The sequence below is a fragment of the Juglans microcarpa x Juglans regia genome, chromosome 4D, assembly GCF_004785595.1.
Source record: "Juglans microcarpa x Juglans regia isolate MS1-56 chromosome 4D, Jm3101_v1.0, whole genome shotgun sequence".
NCBI lineage: Eukaryota > Viridiplantae > Streptophyta > Magnoliopsida > Fagales > Juglandaceae > Juglans > Juglans microcarpa x Juglans regia.
In genome coordinates this window covers 34,436,419-34,455,093 of record NC_054600.1, presented here as the reverse complement: position 1 = coordinate 34,455,093, position 18,675 = coordinate 34,436,419, and the positions used below count along the sequence as shown (strand labels likewise).

Here is an 18,675-nt window from a genome sequence, read left to right as displayed (position 1 = left end):
GAAGAAGGGAAATGATAGATGTCTACTGGGAGCTACCAGCTCCCGCTCCCAAATTTTTTTTTTTTTTTTTTTTTTTTTGTTTGTTTATTTTTAGCGGTGCTGCCCCCGTTTAGTACTGTTCGGTGTTATCGTTAATTGTAAAATTAATTTTTTTTATTTATATTTTTTTAATATATTTAAATATTTAAAAAAATATATCAATACATTTAGAATTATTTTTTTATTATTTAATAAAAAAATAAAAAAAAAAACCAAACGGTAATATTTGGAATACATAGTAGATTTTTTTATTTATTTAATGATTAAAGATATATTTTTTAATAATATTATGATTTTTTTTATTTTTTAAAAAAATATTTAAAATACATATATAAAAAAAAAATAAATAAATAAATAATCTTAAGATTAACGGCGGCTCCCAAGAGCTGATAGCGGTGGCTGCAGAGCCATCCGTGCGAAGAATAGAGTTTTCAGTTCTTCTATTGCAGCCCTACACTACACATTATTGGCGCTGATACCGTACGAATGGGTGTCGATTAGATACGTGTTTGCCGTTGGTTTGTTGAACCGACACATATACGGTGATGCATATTGTATTACGTGGCTTGCTTTAGGTGCGATAGGCCCCACGTGCCGATAAATGATCCGGTTGAAATATGTCTGTATTCTCAATTCATCTCAATTCATCATTATAATTTTTTAAATTTTAACATAAAATATAATAAATAATTCAATTTTTTTAAATCTTTAAATAATAATAATATTAAAAAATAATATTCTAATAATAATTTATCATCTCAACTTAATTTAACATCTAAATACAGTCGCGTGCATCGCAATCAACTTAAAAACATTTTTATAGAAAATAAAATAAAAGATTATTTAAAGCCAATATAAATACAAAATTTGTAAAATAAGAGAGTGTGATACATAATATTATTGTTTATAACTTTATATTAAATAAAAATAAATTTTTATTTTTAAGAAAACGTTAAATTTGTATTAATTAATTATGAAAATAATTGTCGTTATCTTTTTTTTATTAGGTCAATAAAAATTAGTTAGCATCTCAAACTAACCTATGATATTAGATCCAATAATTAAACAAGTAAATATGGTATTCGTAATTACATACAGAAAAAAGTTTGAACCCGAGCCTAACCTATGATCAGTTTTCTCCATAGTTGTTTGTTTCGTGGTTAAGTATTAAACACGCATGCCTTTATATTCATTGTGCTTGTTTTCTTGTTTAAATACACGGCCAAACAACAAACGTTCAAAAAAAAAAGTGATGCAAATCATTTGGTCAATTGCCCATTGGTAGAACTGCTATGCCCAAGGTACTGTTTTAGTATTGCTACATGTACGAATAAATTATATAAAAATAATTTCATAAATTGATGTAATTTTGTTTGATTCGTTATATTTATTTTATAATAAGAGTAATTTTTATAATTTAACGAACAATATTAAATCACATTAATTTGTAATATTATTTTTATATAATCTCTTTATAACTATAATATTTTTCTATTGTTTTAGCATATCACATATCTTAATTCAAAGATTGAAATGTTTTTTCTTTTAAATTTTAACAGCAGATTGGCAATCCAAAGGCCTCTCACATTTTCGACTAGCCATAACCTAAAGAAAATAAATATCACATCCTGCACATTCACTTAAAAATATATTATTTTACTTTTTTATTTACGTAATGAAAATAATTCCAGACATATTTATACGTTAAATAGGATAAACAAGTAAAATTATATATTTTTAAATGAGTGTGTATGGTATAAAGCTTATGGACAGTACGACTCAAAAAGATGATCAATTAATCTGCTAATAAGGTTGAAGCGTTGAATTACTTCCTCTCTCGGTCATCGAATGAAACATATTTGCATATCAGTAGTGCAGCAGGCTCTTTAGTTTTGTGCATGTCGCAGTATTGACATATGTTTGCTTTGGCCTTCGGCTCTTAATATTCATGATTTTTTTATTTATTTTCTTGAACTGAAATTATCTACCTAATATTTTTTTTTTTACTTCCTCTGTTTTTTCTTTCGTGTTTTGAAATTAAAAAAAAATATTAAGAAAATTTCAAGTAAAATATTAAGGAGGCATAAAGATGTATATTTGCTATAAGAAAAGTTTTCGCAAGAGCTAAACTAATAAAAAGAATTATTAATATTAAAAAAATTTTGAAGTACTATCTCGTAATATTAACAGATATCAAGGACCAATCCGAAACAAAGGTAGAAAAAACAGTACCCCTATATTTGAACCCACGTGTCAGCTCATCGAGTCGAAAGATCCCTCAAACCTCTGTAAGCCCCAGTGTGACTCGCAATTTTTCCTTCGGTAGCCAACTCGGAGGACTGACTCGGCCCCCGAATCCACCGCCGATTGGACCGTCTTTCGTGTCTGACTCGGAGAATCTCTGAGTAAGATCGTCTAGATTCTCGATTTATTATCGTAATTCCCGAGATCAGAGAGTAGAATTATTGATCTAGGTCAATGATCTGTCTGACTTAGGGCTTGGATTACGTACCCGTTTGGTCGCTTAGAAGAAGTGGGAAAGGCAGAGAATGTGGAATTTTATATTTTTCGCAGTTTGGGACGTAGGGTAGGAAACGTTGTAGGTTTAAATGAGCTACGAGTTCGACTTAGTTCAGGCGAATGAACAGAGCCACGCGATGCTCAAGTTCTGATTTCATTTCATTTTCTCAGTAGTTTGAGCAACCATACCGAGGGCTATGGATTATTCTTTATTTTTTTGTGGCTGTTGACAGAATCCATATTATTAGATTTTTCTTTTGGAAATGTGTCATACATGATTAGATCATTTACACACGCACGCAGCCCCACACACACCACCAATGTATCTGTGAATTGTGAATATCTATCTGGCAATTTAGTGTCAGTCGTAATTTTCATGTCAACTCCATTGAAAAGTTCGTAAGTTTCTTTGAGCCTTGAAGTGATATACTTTATTATAACCTGATGATGGGAGCAGGGGTCCAGGATGGTGGAGTTCTTCAGCACCAACAGCATGACCGGCAATAATATAGTTTGATTTGAAGGTACTGTTACTTGTGACATTGTGTATCTTTTTATTCTCTTGCCAGCTTCTTACAATTTTGCTTGAGGAAGTTGCTGAACACCTCGACTTGAATTTGTTGCCTGCATGGTTTTAAATCCGTATTTGTGTTTACCTCAGAAGCCCGTAAATTTTCCGTGGTGTTTATGTTAGTCTTATAGTTTACGTAACATGCACAAAGGAGATTAAGAGCTATCTTTTTATATAGCAAATGAAAAGCATCAAATCTTTGTGGGTAGCTGTTGACATTATTGACGTTTTTTTCACACTTCTTTTCCCTCTAATGAATGGAAAATTTGTATCAATTTGTCGTAAGTTTCTTAGTAAATGAAGTTTGGTCATCCAACTTGGACCTTCTTTTTTTTACCTCTCAATAATCTGTAAGTACCCTATGTGATTGAGAGACAAAAATTCCTAAAATCTGCCAGATGTTACTGCAAATATTTATCGACCAACAACCTTGGAAGATGCTCTCATGCATATATTCTATGCCAAAATAGGATTTGGAGTTGAAAGTAACCATTTCGATTTGATTTTCTTGTTCAATTCGTATTTCAGGATGGAAGAAGTTTGTCTAAATAGTGAGCCAGTATTCGATGAAGGTGATGAGTATGATGTTGAAGGGGACTGCACTGTGGTGGAACATGATGATGAAACTGAGGAAACACAATTAAGAAAGGGACCTCCTTCACCAACTGTGGGTTTGGAGTTTGATTCTTTTGATGAAGCTTATGATTTTTACAATATTTATGCTAAAGAACAGGGTTTTGGCATTAGAGTGAGCAATTCATGGTTTAGATCTAAGAGAAAAGAGCGGTATAGGGCAAAACTTAGCTGCAGTAGTGCCGGTTTCAAGAAAAAGAGTGAAGCCAACAATCCAAGACCAGAAACAAGAACTGGTTGTCCTGCAATGATAGTCATCAAGCTGGTGGACTTGAAAAGGTGGAGGATAGTTGAAGTTGAGCTTGGGCACAACCATGAGGTCAGTCCACAAATCAAACGATTTTATAAGTCGCATAAAAGGATGATTCTTGCAGCTAAAAAAGCACAACCACCACCTGAGCCTGTTGCAGAAATACACACCATTAAGCTGTATCGAACAGCTGTTATAAATACTGGCCATTATGAATACCCGAATTTCAGTGAAATTGAAGGTATCAATCCTGTTGATAACTCAAAACATTTGGAACTTAAAGAAGGAGATGCTCATGCAGTTTATAACTACTTTTGTCGCATGAAGCTGACAAATCCTAACTTCTTTTACTTGTTTGATCTTGATGATAATGGGCGCCTGAGGAATGTATTTTGGGCTGATGCCAGGTCTAGGGCTTCATATGGTTATTTTTGTGACACAGTTGCAATAGACACAACATGCTTGGCAAACAAATATGAGATCCCTCTGCTATCGTTTGTTAGTGTGAACCACCATGGGCAGTCCGTGTTGTTAGGCTGTGGCTTCCTAGGACACGAGTCTGTAGAGTATTTTGTTTGGATTTTAAGAGCATGGCTTAAATGCATGCTTGGACGCCCTCCACAAGTGATTGTTACTGATCTGTGTAAACCCTTGCAAAGTGCAGTCTCTGAGGTTTTCCCAAATGCTCATCACTGCTATTGTATGTGGTATATCATGCAAAGAGTTCCAGAGAAGTTGGGAGGATTGAAGGGATTTGAAGCAATCAAAAGACAACTGAACAAAGCTGTGTATGATTCCTTGAAGATAGCAGAGTTTGAAACTTCTTGGGCCGACATGATCAAATGGCACAAACTAGGGGATAATAAATGGCTTCAAGCACTGTATGAAGACAGGCAGTTGTGGGTTCCAGTTTACTTGAAAGACATTTTTTTTGCAGGAATGGTCCCTATCCGAGAAAATGAGAGCTTGATTGCCTTTTTTGAGGGTTATGTACATAAACATACGTCTTTTAAAGAATTTGTCGATAAGTATGATCTGGCCCTACATAGGAAGCACCTCAAAGAAGCCATGGCAGATACAGAGTCGAGAAATTCAAGCTTTGAATTGAAAACAAGATGCAATTTTGAGGTGCAGCTCTCTAAGGTGTATACAAAAGAAATTTTTAAGAGGTTCCAGTCCGAGGTCGAAGGGATGTACTCTTGCTTCAACACGAAGCAGGTGAATGTCAATGGGCCTATAATAACATATATAGTTAAAGAACGAGTCGAGGTCGAAGGAAACGAGAGGGAAGTCAGATATTATGAGGTTTTGTTCGAGACAACACAGGTGGATATTCGATGCATTTGCAGTTTGTTCAACTATAAAGGCTATCTATGCCGGCATGCATTAAATGTTCTTAATTATAATGGCGTTGAAGAAATCCCGTCTCGCTATATTCTGCCTCGTTGGAGTAAAGACTTCAAGTGCAGGTATCGTTTGGACCATAACTCAGGGAACATTGATGTGTATGATCCAGTGCACTGGCACAATCATCTGCACAAACGTGCTCTATCGATTGTGGAAGAAGGCGCGCAGTCTCAGGTACACTATAAGATTGCATTGCAAGAATTAGAGGGGTTGTTAAACAAGTTTAATGCTGTAGAGAATGACTCTGTATGATAGAGAACATTACGCTGTCTGATCCAAGAAATGCCGAGGTTTGATTATACTGACACGGGCGTTTTTAACTTAACAGATATGCTCTCTCTCTCTCTCTCTCTCTCTCTCTCTCTCACAACAGATACGTTCTATTTTTATGTATAACAGTTTTGATAAAATATATATATATATATATATTTTAGTTATATAAAACATTTGAGGACTGGATATTCTGGTCCAGTCCTGAAATGTTTTTTTTTTTTGTTTTTCACTGGGCTGAACATGATCGACTTTGTTTTCTTGATTCTCGGTGCATGAAGGGAAAAAAATTAAAAAAATAGTAGTAGTAAGAAGCCACATAAATTCTGCACCTGAAAACCAGAAGGTCTCCAATTTATAAATATTAACTCATCAATCCATGGCTTCAAAAGACATACAAACTTGAATCGCTTCGACTTACACTATGAGTAATACAAAAAGGGCACTCATGCTGACGGGTGAGTACTGGAAATCGCAAAAATTAGAATCTCAGACAACTTACAGCAGTGGAAGCTGAAAAAGAATCCAATATACCACAACCCAAAAAAGCAGACGGGGTGAAAACTGGTAGTACATACAAATCTCAGTCCACGCCACCCTCACAACCTCACGTAAGGCAGGAAGGAAGGGTGAGACCATGGCAGACGAAAGCCAGTACAACATAAACAATCACCAGCAGCAAGAGTATCAGTGCAGCGCTGCAAGATTCAAAGCGTTTCATCAGTGCCACGATTGTTATGCATCTCAGCAGGCAGATAAATGCTAATTTACACGAAACGCTTCTCCAAACCATAGGGGTAAAATTAATCATATGATGGTTTTGAGGCTTTATTATAGTTCAAATTTCCAAAACAGCAGATTGTGAAGAGTTGGAGGGAAGTAATTAGAAAATAAAAAATGGGTTGACACAAAGCAGAAGCTTGATTCCTATTGGACGAAAGTATGAGTGGGTTTTCATAGTTTACTTGATATCATTAAATTAACTTGAGATAAACACGAATCCTCCCATATATTGGATTCTGGCATATACAGCCAAACGAAATAATGATTTAAGTTCTTCCCATTTGGCCTATTTGAATTTGAAGCTCAAGCTCAAGCTCAAGCTGAAGTTAATTTAGTTATAAAATAGCCATCTATAGAAGGTAGGCCAGAAAACTAGTAAACTATTCCAGGACTAATCAGTATGATCCTTAATCATCAAGAACCCTTTGAAAGATTCAACGCTAGGGGTCCCTACCAATAAGCCAACCGACACATAATGCTTATAGATGTATAAACAAGCTATAGACTTCATCCATCTTCCCTTGATGCAATTCCAAATACAGAGAATCTTTAGTTCAAGAACATACGTGAGCTTGACGTTTCTCCACCACACTGTGCTTCTGAAACGACGAGCTTGCTTTCTGAAGCGGAAGGTGTTTCCTTGCATGTTTGCAGTTTTGTCAACCAGCAATTCCAGGCGGTCGCCTCTCTCTAGAACTTTGTCAATATTCTCTATCATGACGTTTCGCACCTATTCAATCATAATATCACAAAATTGGGGCGCAATAGTGTTTAAAGGACAAAAATTCAAGAACTCATGAGCTGTACGAAAATACAATCCATTCAGATTTTTCGGCCTTGTATTATGATCATTACATTTAAGCAGTGATTGAAGGAAGAACTAGATTTAACACACTTAACTCGTGGCTTTTCCTTTTTAATAAAACCATCAGACTTTCACATACCGAGCAGCACAGAAGTAATTCAGTACTGACATCCATTGTGAAGAGAGACTCGAATACAATGTAACCAAACGACAGAAAGCCCAAAATACTCGGTATTATTCAAAGAAAAGATACCCCAGACAGAAAACCAAACGACATTTAATATCGGAGGTAGTTGATGAAAAGCCTTCAAAACTTACCTGACTCATTTCACCTTTTAGTCGATTTATCCTATCAGCATTTGGGTCGTTCGAGTAGTATTCCATTTGCTGGCTCAAAACCCTTGAGAATTCATCATTCATGCCATAAGCATGGGCAGAATGAACTGCACGCCCGTAAGTCCTCACAAATCTCTGATGAATGTCTTCGAGAAACGCAAATGGGATTCTTCCTGCACAATCATTGATTTTTACTGTAAGATCTCTACCATCTAGCACTCCAAATGTCCCTAGCACATATAACATGTTTTATTTTTGAAGAACAAATGAACACCGAAACACAGATAATTTCTAAAATCAATTGAAAATGGAAGGAACAACATCGAGATCTCATCGACGAAACACCCTGGCATGATTAACCACATGACCGTTATATATGTAATAAAGATACCGAATTTATATAATCACCCACAAAATGAAATGAAATCAATATAATTCCGACTGATGCCCGAATTGATTCGGAAATCATGGGATGATAAAAGTAAAAGAAACGGAGAGGGGAAGGGGAGGGGCTAACTTCCGGCGTTCTCGTCGGCCATACAGAGGACGGTGAGGCCATCGGTGCGCTTGACGTGGAAGATGTAACGGTCCTGAGAGTAGGAGACGTGGGTGTCGGTGTTCCCGGGTATCTTCTCGAGAATCTGCCGCGCGATGGCGCTCGCGTTGGTCGAGGTGGCACTGAACTCGGCCAGAAGCACCGATCCCCGTGCCACCAGAGCGTAGAGAATCGCCATCGTCCACCACAGATCTCTCTCCCTCTCTCACTACAAAATTTCCAGTCTTATAGAAATCAAGATTCGAATCCCTCTCTACAAAACAATCGTAGTAACAAATAAAAATTGCCGAAGCTAGAGATCAACTGCAAGATTCTGTTCCTCGAATTTATTTGCCTCTCCCGCGAAAGAAGCGGGAATTCGTCTCGGAGACTCTCCCTTCCCTCTTTGTCGCTCTCTCTAGTTTCAACTTTCAAAACCCCCTCCCTCTCTAAATGCGATTGTAGAGCTGAAAAAGGTGTTTCTCTTTTACACCCTGTTCCCACAAGCTCGACGACGCGTGGAACTGTTTTTAGGCCGTTCTACCGTTTGAAAATAGAGCGAACTCACGTAAATTTTTGTTTGGAAAAAGATGAATTAAAATTAAATAAAATATTATTTTTAATTTTAAATTTAAAAAAATTAAATTGTTTATTTCTTATAGATTAGGGATGATTTTTACAACTTTTAAATAGATAAATTGTGTACAGTAATTGTTATAAAAAGTGTGTTTCATTATAAAAAATATATATAAAAGTCATTTTTTAAATAAAATTTATTTACTTATTTATAATTTCTTAAATAAATTTTTTTTCCATAAAATATCTTATTTGTCTATTTAAAATTTGTACTTAATATTATTCATATAAAATTAATTCATAATAAAATTAAGATATGATATCCACCCGAATGAGCTATGTCGGCTAATGCCGCTAATCCATAAAATAAAAGGAGGTTGGTTTCAAGTGGATTGAAATAGAAAGGAAACATCAATCAATCGTATTAACACCTCCAAACCAGGATGAACACTTGGCAATGCATGCTACCTTATTAGTTAATACATGTGTGGTTGAACAAAATACATCATTAATTCGACCCTCCAAAGAACAAAACAAAATAAAACAACGGATGATATTGACATTAGATGCCACCTCTCCATGACTCTGACTGTGAGTCGGCAATTGCAACTCGGAGTGCACATATATAATTAACTTATACGCGTCATTCACTTGTTTTTTTTTTTTTTTTTCCCTGCCGACTTGCATGTCTAATTATTAAAGAAATATAAACAATTATTAAGAGTCAATACAGCATTTTTTATGCTAATACATTTGAGATTGGATTTTGGTGGAAAGGAAGGGCAATTGAAAATGGGAAGAAGCGAGAGATATGATGAAGAAAGGAACATGGTTGGTTGGTGAAGGATGTTTCCTTTTCTGTCTCTTTTCTTTTTCTCTCTACTCACTAACGAATGTGATGCCCGCAGTACCCACTAACGTCTTCTCTCTCTTATCTTTTTCCTGAAAAAACGACTTTTCTTTTATTTCAATTACTTTTCATTTCCCCTGCCATTCCAGTTTGCCACGTGCAGTCCCCCTTTCACTGGGCCAACTCTTTTGATTAATGGGCCCCCGACATGGGAGGATAGCCTAAAAATGAGCTTTTCTTATTAGGTATCAGGCCTTATACTTGAGCTTTTTCTTTGGGCCCTATAAGTTGGATCAATATAACTTGAGACCCAAGTGCATGCCCCGCCCTGCATCAGACGACCAGTATCCTTTTAAAGAAGAAAAAAAGGAGCTCGTTTCCGTTACAAAGAGGGATATCTTGGGGGAAATACTCAATTCCTTTTTTCTTAATGTTTCAGTGAGCCATTTGGGTCATATACGGCATAGATGACACACACGAGTTCTGAAACCCCAACTCCTAAGCTGACCAAAAACGCTGCTTGGACTATAACCAAATATCAGAAGGTAGAGGTTAACCTGATTGTGAGGGGGTAAAATATATCAAACCTAAGATCAGGCCTAACCTACCAGGCCACCACTAAGAGACAAAATAATAGAGAGGGAGAGGGGATAAGAAGGGACAATGGGTGAGGGTGTCAGAATAAAATAAGAAAGTAAAAGAGAGTCAGACACACAAAGCGGACATCCCTCACTATGATCGAGGAGCACATGGAAAACGGATCAGATAAAATGAGAGATCCAGACGACTTCAAAGGGGCTTCTTCTTCAACCTCCAAAGGGAGAACTACAAAGACAACATCTTCTCCAACAAGTAGATCTTCAGCTCCCATTGTATAGTGAGAAATGAAAGATTATGAGAGACTGTAAACAAGCATATTATAGCGGAATCTCCTCTCCCCAAACACCCGTGGATGTAGGCAACATGCCGAACCACGTAAATTTGTATGTCACGTTCTCTCTATTTACTTTGCACTTGTTTTCCATTCACTGTCATGGATGTACGTACCAACACCATACAGTCATACCGAACTACTGCCGAGAGCTCCAAACAACATTGATCGAGGCTCAAATCATCTCAACAGGCTGAAAATGATTATTTCTCCCATTCAGTCCTTTTGTGCCATTTTTCATGCATTTATGATGTTTGGGAGGGGCGGGGGGACGGGGTGGGGACGGGGCTTGTAATCTTCTATAGTACAGGATACCTTGCAGTCTTGGACCACTTCAAACCGTGCTCTAATCCATGGTCTTGGATGGTAATTCAACCACGTATAATGATTTTAAAACTCCATCGTGCCATGCATTAAAATAATGCCTTAAAAAAAACAATTGAATTTGAATGCAGTATAAATTATCAATCAGCCGGTCTTCCACATGAAATGGGTATCTATTGGCTCAACTGATAAAAGCTTCTGTAACTTGAAATTGAAGCCCGACTACACCATATAATATAGAAATAAGTTCCGAGAGAGAGAGAGAGAGAGAGAGATAGAGAGATCTAACTACTCATGTATATCATGTGGACCATATCTAGAAATGGGCTTTAAAAAAGAGTGACATTATAGATAGATGGATAACAATATTATATATTCTTGTAAAGTTTCAAATACATCAAAACAAGTGGGACAACTGACAGTGAATAATTTATGAAAAAGCCGAAAAGAATTAATGGGAGCAAGACCATGTGAGAATATTGAGAGATATGCAGCATGCATATAGATCTAATCTATTCTCGTGCTCTTGGTTGGGATGGTTACAATTTACTGAATAAGTACCAAGTACTGTTCATTTGTCAACTTTCAAACCTTGGCATCAGTGGCCGGGAAGCTTCAAGAATTCATGCATGCATGTCATGATCATCCGCACAACACAGAGCATTAATCGCCGCTAATTATCAGTACTTCTTCAAAGAATTGCAGATATATATATATATATATATATATATATATATATATATATATATAAACACACACCATCTCCATATATATATATATATATACCATCTCCATATAAGCTGTGGTCCATTGCCTTAAGATTGATTCTCAGATTGTTGTCCATATCAGTCGTGTGGAGCCAATCGATATATTGCTTATATTTTGCGTCCACGTTAAATTTACATTATTGATACACTAAATTTGGTGCCATAAAGTTCATGCAACTCATGATGATTCCTAACTTTTAGTCTAGTTTTCCCTTCGGAAATTTCGTCACTATATTCGCTTTTCATTTTGTTAAAAAAAAAGTCATGTAAGGATATGGTTTACCATGCATTCAGGGCTAATAATTAGATGCATACATGCAGCTAATCGCGTTCCCCAGACCTCATTGCTTCCCAATAATTGAAAATAAACCAACCAAATAATGGACGGAAAACAAGACAAAGGAATATCAGAGTGGTTCACGCCTGTCGACACAGTTTATAAAAAGCTAGCTGGAAGCCATGAGCGGCCGCCTGCATTAGTTTGTGTCTTTGGTTCAACTTTCTTTTGCAACCGCCCATTCCAATCTAGGGCACTGAAAATAACTGCTGCTCTCAAAACTTCGGACCATTTAATGGCACGATGAAGACTAGTGAATGTCAACTTTACAAGATCAGTAGTTAAGATTTAAGAGACAACCAGTAGTACTAAACTCATTTCAACAATTCTTTTGGGTTTTAGTCCAATTACAGTGCACCCAGCTAGCTTTTTTAATTATCATTTTTTTTTAATCCTTTTACTGCGTCTCAAGTTAGATCAAAGCCCGCCCGGCCCGTAATTTGTTTTTTAGAATAGACATAATTTCCAAGTGAAATTATTACATAATTAATGTCCCAGTAGGAAACAAAGTAAAAAACTACCTCTCGGCCAAATGCTAGCATACAAAAATTCCAACTGTTACACGATCGTCCTTTTCCGCTCTCTTCCACTCATCAATCAGACGACCAACATCCTCCTCACAATTTCCTTTAAAAAAGATGCTCTCCCTCCCCCGAAGAAGGTACCTAAAGCCCTTGAACTAGCTAGTAGTACTACTCTTAATTCCTAGCTAGCCAGCCATGGTTTCCAACAAGCTCTGCGCTGCCATTTTAGTCATCTCTCTCCTTTTCTACTTCACAGTCTCTAGTGCATGTGGTATATGCAACCCCAGCCCCAAGCCCAAGCCCACTCCTTCGCCTGCTCCCATGGCAAAATGCCCCAAGGACACATTGAAGCTTGGAGTTTGCGTCGACCTTCTTGGACTGGTTAACCTTGAGCTTGGATCCCCTCCTTCCAGCAAGTGTTGCACATTGCTTGGAGGCTTGGCTGACCTTGAAGCTGCACTATGTCTTTGCACTGCCATTAAGGCCAATGTGCTTGGAATTAACTTGAACGTGCCTGTTACACTTAGTTTGCTTGCTAGTGCTTGCCAGAAGTCAGTTCCTCCTGGTTTCGTATGTGAATAAAAAGGAAAACAAATTAACAAGGGCTAGCTCTGGCAAGTAATATGTTCTGCAGTGTGTTTCTTAGCTTCTAGGGTGTATTTTTGCTTCTTGTTGCTGTTCTGGGTTAATTTCTAGATGCTTTGATTTATTTTTTGCTCTTTTTCCATTTGTTATTTTTTGGGGACCGTGATTCGGGTAACTAGTTGTTCCCATAGAGTAACATGTATGTGATTTGTTCAAATAAGTAGGCAAGCTGTCTGTTTGCCTTGAGAGTGTTTATCAGAAAACTTATATATGTCTATGTCAGAGCTGCATGCATATTGCTTTATTAGTTTTCTTTTCTTTTTCTTTTCCCATGTTTGAAATATCTTCATGTTTTAAAATCGAGTTATATATATTAAAGATCAGAAACAAATGGCATTACTTTTGCTAATTTACAAAAGTTGAGTAATTTTTTTTTTTTTTTGGACAGCTTATATAAATATATATATATCCCATTTATAATACAGTATCTGATCAAGGGCTGGGTTCCGATAGAACCGGTTTAATTAATTACTTGCTGACCCAGTTTTCGATTTTGACAAATTATATATTGATTATATATTATTAATCACTAGTTTGAGTATTTTGTTGAATGGATTGGTTGCTTTTTCAAATGCTTTAACTCATCATTTTGTTTTATTGTGATCTAAAAATTGATTGGCAAAAATTATAATTAATTAATGAACAACTAATTTCTTTTTTGTAGTTAGAATATTCATGAACGTACAGTACTTTTAAGTTCTCTTGTTTGATTTCAAGAAGATCACCGAAAGAGACCGCGTACTAGTACAAGCCAATGATGGAAGTTACCTCCAAGAGTTATAATTATGTATGTAGACCAACTCTATTATAATAAGTTACTGATGATCGATCTTTGGGTCCCCATGCATCCTTTCTAGCTGGGACTGCCCTATATATATATATATATATATATATTGATTGGTGGCCGCACCAAAACCTAATTGTGAATTGATGATTAATATATTAATGAAACATTAATATTTTTCAAGAGTAGAACTGCACTTTCTAGCAAAACCAATATATAGATTCTCAAAAATATTAATATGCATTTAACTTCAACAACTAGCTAGGGATCGAGCTAATTAATTTTCTGGCTTAACTACTTCTCTTGAAAAATATTAATGTTTCATTAATGGCTCAGCTAAAAAACGTACCTATGGCCGTTATGTCACGAAGACAGCCTTTTTTTCTTTTACACGCGGCGTTAATTAGCTTGAAAATTGATATATGGAGCATTTATGGAATACGTAATTTCTTTAGATCCATCTTTACAAATAGATAAAACGATTCTAGATCTCCGTTTCATTTGAAAATGTGAGATTGGCGTTTAATTAATAACCATCGATGATGAAATTAAGAGGTAGATCGATGACTTTAATTATTTCTAGATAGGTGTGAATTAAAATGGAATTTCTTTTACCATTAATTAATTATCTGGACGAATTAGTAGCTCTCCTCGATCGCCAACAATTAATTAGTATCAAAAGAGATCAATCAAGCATGCAGCTTTACATTAATATTGATCAATACTCAGAAGGAGTACTTTTGTTAAACGTGGTTCTAAATCCGATTTGAATGATTGATATTCATGCATAAAATAAAGACATGAATAATCAGACATCACATCAATGAGAGAATTTCTATTAAAACTTTGTCTGCAGTATCATTTTTCCTTGTGCATGCATAAGATATATGAGATCGATGCAGTACTAATTCTCATGTAATTAAGTTTCAGTCGTACGTACGTGTATAGAATTGAAAACGGAGATTAAAAAAAAAAAAAAAAAAAAAAGGTCAAAGATGATATAAGATACTGCATGCTGAGCAGGCACACACCATTTGGAGGGCCCAAACTGTTTTTGTGCCCATGTGGTACGGTGAGGTGTAATCGTCATACAAAACATGGTTGACATCATGACTGATCAAGAGGAGCCTAGCTAATAACTCTTACACATAACCTTTTCCTCACCAAATTAAGTGCCTACTTCTCCAGCATTCTTCTTCTTCTTCTTCGATCTTCTCTCTCTCTCTCTCTCTCCCTCAAAACATTACGCTAGCTACTAGGGTTGAGATGATCGAACAATTCTGCATGGGGGTTTTAAAGGGTCCTCTCTGTGGTCTTCCACAGCTTTCTTGAACTGTATTAGCTAGGGATCGGAGCTTCTTCCGGGAGGTGATCTCGTGCAAAATAAATGTCATAGATCAGACAATTCAAGAAAGTTGTGGAAAATTGCTGATAGGATCTGTAGTAGTACTTGCTATAATTCGAGCTGGTCTACTTATGATCATCACCATATATAAGAGGTTTGCTAGCTGATCTGCTTGTAAATTCTTTTTGCAACTCTATTGACAAGATTGGATTTTTGTTCCTTTTGTTCTCCTTCGTGCTTTTTTTTTTTTTTTTTTTTTTCCTGTGATATATATAAATATTTTGGAAAACTTAATTTACTTTTTCCTGGCCGTATTATTCAATGTTTTCTCAATTTCTTTCGCTTGCATGTAGGAAATTAAATTGTAATCTTGTCGTGATCAGTAAGAAATATTTGATGCCGTATTTAGCTATGATCTAATTAATGGTCATGCGATGATTCTTTAAAAAGAAAAAAAAAATGAACATGACTTGACTCCCTTATATATAATTCCTTTCTCTGTCTTTCCCTTGATCTCTTGTAGAAGGCAGAAGTTCGTATTATGAGGGACTAATGCAACAAATAGGAAAGGATCGGAGCATGTATATCTTTCATATATCTGCTTATTGGCAGGTAAGTTCAAGAGATGCATGGACGTTGATGACAAGTTCTTAAATTTCTCTTTACTTAATTAATTGATCAGGGATTAATTAAGCGACCCTGCCTGCCTATATATGTTTGATTTCCTAATTAGCTTATACGATCGATGGCTCGCTCTTTTTTTGTCTTTAATTATCTTAGTACGACGAACGACTGCTAAAAATTTTATCCCAATTACAATTTTAGGCATGCAATATTGGTTTAATTATCAATACTTTTAGATGCAATTTAGATATTAGTGGGATAAGATGAGATGGTTTTAATTAATTAGATAAGATAAGATGTGATGATTTTAATTAATTATTAGATAAGATGAGATGATTTGAGTCTTTATAAATTAATTAATTTAATTAAATGGACAGAAAATTGCCCAAACAGATGGAGGGGCGGGGGTCATTTTACGTTCGTGTCCGTTGTCACTATCAATGTCTAGAAGCAATAGAGCAGTACTACTAGCGGAATATATTTTTACTTTTATTTATAATTTTACTTATAAAGCTTATTTTGTTAATTTTTTTTTAAATTTTAAATTTTATAATTTTCAACGTATCAATAATTGATATATGAAGAAATAAATTTTTTTCTAAATTTTTATTAAATATATTTAACATTTTCCATGTTAAAAACTCATCACCAACTATCGGACAATGAGCGCGCTAGCTTGCACATTAAATGTGCATCGCAAATTTGCACACTAGTGTAAATATTTTTATTCCTTGAAGAATTTTTTAAACATTCTTAATCATTAAAATTAAATTAAAAAAAATACAAATTCACTAGAATAGCAAAAGTACTATCGTTGATCAATGCGATCATGACTTTGCTAATTTAGAATTAATTTATAGTACTGGTTGTGGAGAATTTTACTATAAGAAGAATGTTTATTTACTATGAAAATTATGTTTTCTACCAAAATGATCAGTCACTTGTCAGCACAAATGCTCTTCTTTTTTTTGTGATAAATTAGAAGGAATCAGCCGGAATTTGAATACTGAAATTTACTTCTAATCAATTTAATGATTATGCCAATTAAGAAAGCTGAGACGACGACTGACCCAACTTATTAGAATCATTTCCTCGTCTATATCTTTTTATAGGACTCCGCGAATCTGGCTAATACGCATGCAATTAAAAGTCAAGATTGAGAATATTATTAATTCGTTTAATAATTTTGGTTGAGACGTTGATCTGACTGACTTAGATTATGGGTGTTGAATTGAGTTGAGTTGAGTTGAGATGATAAAATATTGTTAGAATATTATTTTTTAATATTATTATTATTATTTTAGAATTTAAAAAAGTTGAATTGTTTATTATATTTTATGTTGAGATTTAAAAAAATTGTAGAGATGAGTTGAGATGAGTTGAGGGGAGTTTAAGTTCCAAACATATTACACACGTAATTTTGAACTCTATTCGACGCAAACTAAACCCAATACATGAAGACATTCAAACATTTTTTCTCAAACATTATTAGACAATTAATTAGCACCACCAAAAATAGAATTTTAAGATTCATTTAATTAAATCCGCCGGTTTAGAATTAATTAATTTATACATAGAATGCGATTAAGCACGCCCAAATTTGACATGACATCACGAGTTGCTAGTAGCCCTAATTGTTGTACGTTGCTGCTTTTAACTTTTGAGAGGAGAAGCATTTAGGCATGGTTTGGTCACACAAACTAAATCATTTTATCTCATTTCATATAATTATTATAATTTTTTTAAATTTTTACATAAAATATAATAAACGATTCGAGTTTTTCAAATCTAAATAAAAATTATATTCTAATAATATTTTATTCAACTTCTAACATTTATCTCATTTCATTTATTCTGTATAACCAAACGAGGTCTTAAGCTATTTCAAATTATACTAATCTTTTTAAAAGGAAACTTATTAAGGTAGAAGGTGAATAAATTATAATTCCCATTTAACGTCCTCTAGAATTCCCGAAATCACAATAATTAATAGATGAAATTACCCACGTACATCTGTATCGTAACACAATGATCTACCAAATCACTCAACAAATTGGTTAGTGATTAATAATGCAATAATTTGATAACCAATAATATTCATATAGTTAATAGAGTGCGTTATACCAAATTTAGTTACGAAGGAAAACCCTTTAAATAACTTTTTAAATGTAAAACCATATGGGACAGCCAAACTCAGAAAAGTCAATTTCATTATTTGAAAATCAGTTACAAGTAATTCTCAATTATAAAACATTTGCTAATTGATTCTCTTATTTGACTTGACAAACAACTTGTTTGCCTCTACCGCAATAGCAGCCAAAACCTTTGACGATCCTCAAACTATTAACTTCTCTCTTGGAACTCCAGTGATTGAACTCGATCATTCAAACTCCAATATGTATTAAGCACGCACTTAAGAATTTTCTCACACGTAAGCACTTGGAAAGACTCTCCAAAATCTCCAAGGCCTAAATCTCTCCAGACCCTAACCAGTAGAATCCCTTAAATAAACCATCTGATAGGAATTTGACTTGCAGTATAACTTTGTTGACGGAACAAATCTAATAAGAGTTTGAGTCACAGTGAAACTCTACTAATGCATTTTGCTGGCGCCTGATACTTATCTTCTTAACATTGGCAGTTTCACATTCAAACTCTTCTCTGGATAATATCTATTTCTTAGAACTTGAATTCTACACTTTTGACTTATCTAAAACACTTCCTAACAACCTCTAGATAAAATCAAAATAGTCATAGATAAAATCAAAGTGTTTTACATTCATCCAAATTACAAAACCAAAAATAAGATAAACTCTATC

The 18,675-nt window shown here is 34.9% G+C and overlaps 3 protein-coding genes and 1 long non-coding RNA gene across 4 annotated transcripts; 3 read left to right on the top strand and 1 right to left on the bottom strand.

Annotated features, from left to right (window-relative positions):
- Positions 1 to 2: 2 nt before the first annotated feature.
- Positions 3 to 17,931, top strand: LOC121260381. The gene is made up of 3 exons (XR_005939707.1): positions 3 to 82; positions 6,794 to 6,798; positions 17,918 to 17,931. It is a non-coding gene; the product is annotated as an uncharacterized LOC121260381 (long non-coding RNA).
- On the top strand, positions 2,274 to 5,745 carry LOC121260378 (protein FAR1-RELATED SEQUENCE 6-like). The gene is made up of 3 exons (XM_041162233.1): positions 2,274 to 2,444; positions 3,017 to 3,083; positions 3,659 to 5,745. Exon 3 carries the CDS (start codon positions 3,660 to 3,662, stop codon positions 5,670 to 5,672), a length of 2,013 nt encoding a protein of 670 aa, XP_041018167.1. The 5' UTR covers positions 2,274 to 2,444; positions 3,017 to 3,083; position 3,659; the 3' UTR covers positions 5,673 to 5,745.
- Positions 6,018 to 8,651, bottom strand: LOC121260379 (vesicle-associated membrane protein 711). The gene is made up of 4 exons (XM_041162234.1): positions 8,132 to 8,651; positions 7,597 to 7,787; positions 7,040 to 7,203; positions 6,018 to 6,388 (listed from the first exon to the last, which is right to left on the bottom strand). Exons 1-4 carry the CDS (start codon positions 8,346 to 8,348, stop codon positions 6,298 to 6,300), a joined length of 663 nt encoding a protein of 220 aa, XP_041018168.1. The 5' UTR covers positions 8,349 to 8,651; the 3' UTR covers positions 6,018 to 6,297.
- LOC121260380 (14 kDa proline-rich protein DC2.15-like) lies at positions 12,559 to 13,347 on the top strand. The gene has a single exon (XM_041162235.1). The coding sequence runs from the start codon at positions 12,654 to 12,656 to the stop codon at positions 13,038 to 13,040; it is 387 nt and encodes a 128-aa protein (XP_041018169.1). The 5' UTR covers positions 12,559 to 12,653; the 3' UTR covers positions 13,041 to 13,347.
- Positions 17,932 to 18,675: the final 744 nt, after the last annotated feature.